The sequence below is a fragment of the Carcharhinus amblyrhynchos genome, chromosome 28 (genome assembly GCF_965287045.1).
Source record: "Carcharhinus amblyrhynchos chromosome 28, sCarAmb.v2.hapA, whole genome shotgun sequence".
NCBI lineage: Eukaryota > Metazoa > Chordata > Chondrichthyes > Carcharhiniformes > Carcharhinidae > Carcharhinus > Carcharhinus amblyrhynchos.
The window spans coordinates 20,517,505-20,527,142 of NC_137351.1; the positions used below are offsets into that span (position 1 = coordinate 20,517,505).

Here is a 9,638-nt window from a genome sequence, read left to right on the forward strand (position 1 = left end):
TTCTCTATGCCAGAGGGCTGTGGAGCTTGGTCATTGTGTATGTTCGAGGAAAGTGAAGTCTTTCCTATCCAGGAAACTACTTTCCTTCAAGGGATATGGGGATAGTGCAGGAAAATGGTGTTCAGGTGAAAGGTCAGCTAAGATCTAATTGAATGGCAGGGCAGGTTCTTGGAGCTACTCCTGCTCCTATTTCCGATATTCATATTGAGAATGCAATCTTGGAAAATATATAACACGTTAACACTTTCACAAATGTTCACATCTTGTGACTTTATAGACTTCAACAGACACTAACTCATCAAAGTGGACACTCCACATTCACAACTGTAGGAATGCAAATCCCAAAAATAGCATTACCAATATACTCACATTTCACTGGATCATACAGCATAGAAACAGGCCATTCAGCTCATCATTGCTTCTGCTGTCCCTTTCAAATAGTTGTCCAATTAGCCCCATTCCTCTGCTCCTTTCCAGTAGCCCTGCAGATATTTCCCATTCAACTAATGATCCCATGAAGGTTGCTATTGACTTTCCATCCACAGCCTTCTAGGCACTGCATTCTAAATCAGAAGAACTCAATGCGTAACAATTCTCATTTCCTTCCTAGATGTTTTTATCCATGATCTTAAATCTGGGCCCTCTGTTTTCCAACACAACAGCCAATGAAAACAGTTTCCCTCTATCTTCTGAACCAAAACCCTTTCGAATTTTCAACACCTGTGTTAAATCTCCCCCTTTCCCATCCGTGCTCTAAGGACAACAATGCCAGCTTCTCTAGTCTCCCCACATAACCAACATCCCTCATCTCTGGTACCAAGTCCCCTCTCTACCTTCTCCAAGGTCTTGACATCCTTCCTAAAGTGTGGCACCCAGAAACAGTACTCCATCCTGAGGCTTCAACAATGAAGCCTCTAGCTTTATCTTTAGGCCTTAAGGAGTAAGAGCAGATGGAGGCCATAGAAGGAGGTGATGGCCTGGTGGTATTATCCTGAGACTGTTGATCCAAAAACTCAACTGATGTTCTGTGGATCTGGGTTCAAATCCCGCCACCGAAGATGGTGGAATTTTAATGGGTATTTAAAATCATAGCATCCCTTCAGTGCAGAAAGAGGTCATTTGGCCCATCAGGTCTGTACCAACCACAATTCCACCCAGGCCCTATTCACGTACCCCACACATTTACCCTGCTAATCCCTCTGACACTAGGGTCAATTTAGTGTGGCCAATCAGCCTAAGACATACATCTTTGGAGTGTGGGAGGAAACCGGGGCACCCGGAGGAAACTCACACAGACACAGGGAGAAAGTGCAAATTCTGCACAGACAGCAACGCGAGGCTGGAATTGAACCCAGGCCCCTGGTACTGGGAGGCAGCAGTGCCATTGTGCCACTGTGCCGTCCCATTGCATTTGAATTTAATAAAAAATATCTGGAATTAAGGACGACTGATGACCATGAAACCATTGTCAATTGTCGGAAAAACCCATCTGGTTCGTTAATTTCCTTTAGGTCCTCACCCGGTCTGGCCTACATGTAACTCCAGGGCCACAGCAATGTGGTTGACTCTCAGCTACCCTGGGGTAACTAGGGATGGGTATTAAATGCTGACCAGCCAGCGACGCGTGTCGCATAAAATGAATAATAACAAAAATTGGCCCATCAAGTCTGTTCCACCATAACTTCCTCACTTCTAACCTCAAAGCCTCTACTTATAAAGCCAAGGAACCCATATGCTGTATGTAAGCAGCCTTAACAAAACTTATCCTGCCATGCTCAATTATTTGTTCATGGGGCGTCTCCCAGGTCTCTCTGTTCCTGCACCCTTTTTAAACTTGTACCATTTAATTTAAATTGCGTCTACTCATTCTTCTTTCCAAAATGCATCCATCACTTCACACTCCTCTGCATTAAAGTTCGTCTGCCATGTGTCTGCCCACTTCAACAGTCTGTCTACGTCCCCCTGACATCTGTTACTATCTTCCTATGACATGGTTTATTCCAACAGCATATCCAGTCATCTTCTGGTGCAGAGTATGGGGAATAGATGCTCTCGACAATGGATTCAAGCTGTCCAAATCAGTTAAGTGTGTACCTACGTCACTCGTAGCTTGTGAAACTTGCCAGCCCATCTCACTCTTCAGGCTGTTGCTGGCACGGAGCAGTGCACAGCCCCTCTCCTCAGATGGTTTCCAGCCTGTTCCAGTGCTTTAGTGAGCTCATTCTGTTATTGCAGTCAATCTTCGAGAGGAGAGAATGTTTATTCAAACAAAACATATCACAAGTCGGACATTGATCCCCGAGGAATATTGCACATCTTAGATTCTGTCTTTTGTTTTATTCAAGATGAACAAACTCTGAGATGCATTATATTATTAACAACATGAGTTGGAGAACACAGTGGAGATTTCTTTGTACAATTTTCAAAATGATTTCCGAGTTGTCTATGTTGTTGAAATGCGATTACTTTATTCCGGGCCTTTGTCTGCAGTATCATGAAATATGCCAATGTGTTTGTGTGTGTGTGGGGTTCCCAGTGACCAAGAGGGCAGTGTAACTGCTGAAACTTACACAGTAGTGGGTTGATCCCAAGACAGGACATTGATGGGAGTGAGAATGCTTCAAGCGTCCCTTAAATGAGAAGTGGGAGGTTCTTGCTTTTGAGTTGATGAAAAGTGGCCAGGACTGAATAGATGAGACCGGACAGATAGTGGCTGTGATGTTCCCTGTCTCCTTTGAAATGGGGTCGATATTGCTTAGCAAAAAGGCAGCCTTGATGTTCTCCTGAAATTGACCCTCTGTTGAAGAGGCTGGGGTGGGGGGTGCAGTCACAAGAGTCTCTGCAGGTCAACCACTGCCCGCAGATGTCCCGTGGATCTGGGAAGATCAGTCCTCTTTCACCCTGACTCCAAATCGACGTAAAGCTAGAAAGGTTGGTTGGGTGCATTGACCCGAACCAGCGCCGGAGTGTGGTGACTAAGGGAATTTCATAGTAACTTAATTGCAATGTTAATGTAAGCCTTACTTGTGACTAATAAAAAATAAATGTTAAAAAGCTTCCAACAGTCCCACTGGTTGGAATACATTGTGATCTTAAAAAAATGAATGTAGCAAGGTCCCTAAAAAGACATCAGACACTTCTAACACTGAAAAGGATTAAGCTATTTCGCTCTGCTTATTACCCAACCCAGTGTACAGTCAGGCTTATTTCAGACAGTCTTGAGACATGGGAATTTTTTCCCTGAAATTATCTGCCAGAAACTATGAACAATGAAGACTCATTTCCCTCCCCCATGCCTTTGGGGCTGCACGGTGGCACAGTGGTTAACACTGCTGCTTCACAGTGCCAGGCACCTGGGTTCAATTCCTGACTTGGGTCACTGTGTGGAGTTTGTACATTCTTCCCTATGGGTTTCCTCCGGGTGCTCCGGTTTCCTTTCTCAGTCCGAAAGACATGCTGGTTAGATGCTTTCCTATCGCTGTGACCTCCAACAGCCCCCAACCCTCTGCATTATATGTGCTCCTTCTGGCTTCTTCCCAATTACAATTGCTCCAGGATTGGTGGCCATGTTTTCAGTTGCCTAGGCCCTAGGCTCTAGAATTCTCCATCTCGCTTTGCTCCTTTAAGGCACTCCCTACAACGTACCCCTTTGACAATTCCTTATGAGGCATGGTGGCATTTGTTTTAGAATGTTCCTGTGAAGCACCTTGGGATGTTTTATTCAGTGAAAGACGCTTTATAAATCTAAGCCATTCTGTATGTTAAAGATACGGGGTGGGGGGGGTGGCGATTCTCCCAAAAGAGTCCTAAGTGCTGAATTCATGGGAAAACTGGTGTAAATCCTGATCGTTTGTTCAGTGGGAGTTCAGACTTGAATCGCCCACACTCTGTGCAATGCAGCAGCCACAATCATGAAAAGCTCGGGGGGTGGGGGGGGGGGGGGGGGGCTATTCGTGCCAGAGTCTGACTGTTCCGGAACTCTGCGCATGCGCAGTGGCCCCCAATTTGTCAGCCTTTAGTTTGCTGCCCTGCTCGATCATTGGCCAGCCCGGGATCCCTGCAGTGCTGCCCCTCCAGCCCCCCACGTGGCCTGATTGCACCCCCCACGAGCATTCCCGGGCTAGCCCTGACCCCACCCCTCATCCAGGAATGCCCCAATCTCCAGCACATCCCCCCCCCCAAGAGTGACGATCCCCCCACTCCCCCCACCCCAACAGACCCCTCCCCACGGGAGGCAGACTCATTCCTCCCCCCCCCAACGAGCAGACCACCCCCCCAGCTCCGTCCCGATCGCTGGCCTCCCTCCAGTCCCAACTGATCCCCATGCAGACTGGCAGCAGGACCTCCCACCCTCACCGATCACCCCAAAACCTGCCCCCTAGTCCCCACCCCCTTGGCACTGCTCCATGCCTGGTGGGCAGTGCCATGGTGCCCCCTGTGCATGGACACTTTGCCCCTTGGGCAGTGATGCCCATGCCCAGGGAGCACCACCCCCGCTGCCTGACCCCCCCATCAGACCCTGATCGCCCCCCTTCACTCCAGCAGGATCTCCAGCTAGTTCCCAAAAATGGGGGGCTACTCTAAACCTTGCCAGAGTGAAATTGCACTGAGGGTGTGGGAGATGTTGTTGGGCCTGGAGAATTCAGTCCTGGGCCCGATAATGACACTGAAATTACATTCAAATAAGATTAAAATTATTTACCCACTGTTCCCACTGGTTTCCAGTGTGTTCCCTACCGCACTGGATACCCGGCACTGGGAGATACGCACATATTGGGAGGATTTGTGTGAATCCCATGAATCAGCCCACACGGTGCTGGGATGGGAGAATCGTCCCCACGGTGTTTAAAATAGGACTTAGTTTGAATTTGCTTTTCTTTAAGTTCAAACCTTAATGCCAGTGCTGCAAATAACTGCGGCTTTAACATCCACATAAAAACAGGTTGGTTCACTTGGAAAAACGCACACACACACACACACACACACACACACACACACACACACACACACACACACACACACACACACACACCACCCACAGACACACACACATCCACAGACACACACACCCACACACACATACACACCCTCACACACACCCAGACACACACACATCCACACACCCACAGACACATACAAACACACACCCACAGACACACACACACTCACACACACCCAGACACACACACACCCACAGAGACATACAAACACACACACCCACACCCAGACACACACACACACACACAGACACATACAAACACACACCCACAGACACACACACACACACATACACACACTCACACACCCCAGACACACACACACCCACACACATCCACACACACACACAGACACATACAAACACACACACACACACACACACACACACAAAATTTACAGTTTTAAAAATTAGTCATTTAAAAAGCAATTTGGATTGAACTCCGATATGTTTTTCCTTCAATGTACATGTGTACATATATGTATTCATTCCCAATATGATCATGTGCTGTACATGACAGTATCACTCTATCTGGAACTGTACTGGATCATGTGTTATTTCTAGTGTGATTTCAATATCTGTGAGTGATACGACAGTGGGTTTTAATGCACTTCTTGTAATCACATCACCGAGGGGAGTTTGTGAAAGGCATTTTCACGATGAGCATGCTCCTTACTGATTGGCCACATACTGAAGCACTTGGAGACAAGTGTATGCGTACATGCATGCATTTGATATACTTTAGGAGCATGTTTAGTTAGGCCAATAGCATCAAACCTCAAACTCACTTAAAAGTATGCTCCAAATTGCCTTGTGTTTCCGAAATCCTGGCTTTGTACCAAGGAATTTCAAGCAGCAGGAATTATTCCAAGAACTGAATCATTTGCACAAATGTAATTACTGAAACATTTCATTAAGATATTGGAAGCAAACTAAAAAGTGACATAATACAAATTTTGAGCTGCTATCCATTCTGACTTGCTCGAGTTCATTGTGTTTGGTGTTTAAAGGTGGCGTCTCCCCTTTTTCCATTTGGTAACATTTGCGCGTCAGTCTCAATTAAATTCATTGTCCTGTGTCGCGTATCAAATGCTCAAGTGAATACTGTTACAAATCATCCCGGTGTTTGTCCTCCAGCTTTTGTTGCCCGAGGATTTGGCATTTGAAAAGATTTCTTTAAACAATAATTGAATTCAAATTAAATTCATTTTCTCCTTTATTGCAGGATTAATTGTTACAATGCCTTAAATGTCCAGAGTCCGTTCGGTGGATTTAAAATGTCTGGCAACGGTAGAGAAATGTAAGTACTTTTATAGACTCGGGTTTTAGAACACTGTGTCTCTCACCAAATCTCAAAGTACTGTTTTGATTCCGCAAATGTAAAAATAATTAAACATTGGGGAGAAAAAATGGAAACTCCCCAAGACGTTTAGTTTTATAAAAAAAAATTTCTGATATAGACAACTAGGCATTAATTTTAGACAATTGTTTTTTTACTCAACCAGGGGATGTGGGTATCACTGGCTGGGTCCACATTTATTGCCCAGCCCTAATTGCCCTTGAACTAAGTGTCATTTTCAGAGTCAACCACATTATTGTGGATTTTTTAAAAAATTCATTCATGGGATGTGGGCATCGCTGGCTGGCCAGCATTTATTGCCCAGTTGCCCTTCAATTGAGTCCCTTGCTTGGCCATTTCAGAGGGCATTTAAGAGTTAACTGCATTGCTGTGGGTCTGGAATCACATGTAGGCCAGACCAGGTAAGGACAGCAGATTTCCTTCTCTAAAGGACATTAGTGAACCAGTTGGGTTTTTGTTAACCAACAATGGATTCATGGTCATCATTAGACACAGGAATCATAGAATCCCACAGTGCAGAAGGAGGCCATTTGGCCCATCGAGTCTGCACCGACCACAATCCAGGTCCTATTCCTGTAACCTCCTCAGATTTACCCTGCTAATCCCCCCGACATTAGGGTTAATTTAGCACGGCCAATCAACCTAACCCGTACACCTTTGGACTGTGGGAGGAAACTGGAGCACCCGCAGGAAACACATGCAGAAATAGGGAGAACGTGCAGACTCCACACAGACAGTGACCCAAGGCTGGAATCGAACCCGGGTCCTTGGTGCTGTGAGGCAGCAGTGCTAACCACTGTGCCACCTTTCAATTCTAGACGTTTATTGGATTTAAATTTCACCATCTGCCGTGGGTGGGATTCGAACCTGGGTTCCCAGATTACTAGTCCAGTGACAATGCCACTACGCCACTGCCTCCTCATATTGTGTAACGTGAATGTGCTCTTTTTCTCTAGGGGAGAATATGGGCTAAAGGAATACACAGAAATCAAAACTGTAACTGTCCGAATTCAACAGAAGAATTCTTAAAGAGTGCCGTGAGGCTGATATTTTGTTCATGGACCCAGTAGGAATACACTCTGTTATCAACAGGACATAGTGCACAACAGTGATTGTGTAGCATACGGTTGAAGCTTTATCTTATAAAAAAAAGTAACAAAAAATATACTAGTGAATGTATATGTACCACAAATACTGTGTATTTGAGGAAAATACAATATAATCTCAGCAAATTCCCCGAGTGCATTCATTACATGGTGCCCCCTTCAAAGATGGTGTTTAGCTTTGTGTAAATCTGTCAGCTGTGGTGATCTGATGCACCGTGAAAACTCAACGGTGTCCCTGGAATTTTCGCCACAAATGGTTTGAGAACAGCCACGGCCACTGGAGTTAAACAGTGTGCCCGGCTGGGCAGCTCTGAGCAGAGGTAAGTGAAGCAGCATTGCATCGGGGGGCCCGGGCTGATGTTCGTGCGCCCTCTCTCTCCCGGAGAGAGACACAGATCGGAAACATGAGCCCTGGCCCACGCATTTCTTAGAAGGGGAAGAAAATAAATCAAAATTGGGCCGGCGAATTACATAATCTGGAATGTTCTCAGGGTGGGTGGTAGCTGTCGATTGGTAACCCAAATATAAATATTTAGGTATCTGCTTCGTGGTTTGTTGGTGATACACCGATCATTTCTCACAGCCACTGCCAGCACACTGAAGGAAGCCAGAGTCTGCTGTTCCAGCAAGTCTGAGGCTGGGAATCCAACTGTTACAATAGACATCTGTATACACACATATCATCACCAGTACAGTTCTAACACGCAGCCTTCATCATGTGTCACTAAAGAGACCTTGAAGAGCCTGCAGCCAGGGGAGGGGGGTGGTGGGAGGAGGGGGAGAACTTTTGGTTCCTCTTTTGGTTTGACAGAAATCCCAATGCTTCCCGGGGGCTCCGTCCATCAACAAGTCCACTCGGACCATCAGCCAGAAATACCCGCAAACCCCTATTATTCCAATTTGAGATTTGAAACCCGATTAAAAGCGCAATACTGCGGCCACTGGAACCTGAAACACAAACAGAAAATGCTGGAAAATCTCAGCGGGTCTGGCAGCATCTGTGGAGGGAGAACAAAGCCAGCATCTCGAGTCTGGATCATCCAAACTCAAAATGTTGGCTCTATTCTCTCCCCACAGGCCAGCTGAGATTTTCCAGCATTGACTGTTCTTGCCCCCAATGCGGTTGTTGCCCACAGGCCTCTTGATCAGATTAGCTGAAGGTAACATGATATTTACAGGACAGAAACAAGCCCATCCTGCCCGACATCTCATGATGGTGTTTATTCTCCAGATCAACCCTGTCCCGCCCTACTTCCCCTAATTCCACCACTTCTCTCCTTCCTGTGTTCATGTAGTATCAGGGGTGTATCGGGGTTAATCAACACAAACTACATTTTGCAGTAGGGAATTCCACACTCTCATCCAAAAATGTTGCTCCTGAGTTCCTGACTGGACTTATATTAATGACAATTTTATGTTTATGGTTCTGGCCTCACCCACTTGTGAAAACACCTTCTCTATCAGACCCTTTCATTAATCTAAATATTTCTGTCAGGTCTTCCCTCAGTCCTTCCTGTTCCATGGGAAAGAACCCTGCCTGTTCATTTTTTTTTTCCCCATTTGAAATACTTTTTCATACAGATCTCCAGCTCTGCTGGTGATGGGCAAAATGCTGCATCTGACACTTCCACTGTGCTGCCCAGTCAGTTGGGCACCGCAGATTTGTCAGAAATAGTGTGGGCACGCACACAAAATATACAAAGTGCCTTCCCCATATTTGCGCTGGGAATTAGTCCCCACGATATCTATCCCCAACATCAGGTCGTCTCTGGCCATTCAGGGTCAGGATCCATGTCATAGAATCCCTACAGTGCAGAAGGAGGCCATTCAGCCCATTGAATCTGCACCAAGCACAATCCCATCCAGGCCCTATTCCCGTAACCCCACATATTTCCCCTCCTAATCCCCCTGACATTAAGGAACAATTTAGCACGGCCAGTCAACCTGACCCGCACATCTTTGGACTGTGGGAGGAAACTGGAGCGTCCAGAGGAAACCCGCAGAGACACAGACAGTGTCCACACAGACAGTGACCCAAGGCTGGAATCGAACCCGGGTCCCTGGCGCTGTAAGGCAGCAGTGCTAACCACCGTGCCACCATGCCACCCGTGTCTGAAGAACAATCTCTGACAATGTCAGCCCCATTTTACTTCCAACATGTGCATGAGAGGTAGAA

At 46.3% G+C, this 9,638-nt stretch overlaps 1 protein-coding gene across 1 annotated transcript in view; it reads left to right on the forward strand.

Moving 5' to 3' along the window:
• The window catches only part of aldh1a2 (aldehyde dehydrogenase 1 family, member A2), a 103,294-nt gene extending 95,149 nt beyond the window's left edge, over positions 1-8,145 (forward strand). Inside the window, exons 12-13 of the mRNA XM_080214400.1 lie at positions 6,222-6,296; positions 7,313-8,145. Coding sequence (XP_080070526.1) covers positions 6,222-6,296; positions 7,313-7,385 — 148 coding nt within the window. The 3' untranslated portion in view covers positions 7,386-8,145. The remainder of the gene's footprint in view (positions 1-6,221; positions 6,297-7,312) is intronic.
• The last annotated feature ends 1,493 nt before the right edge of the window (positions 8,146-9,638 follow it).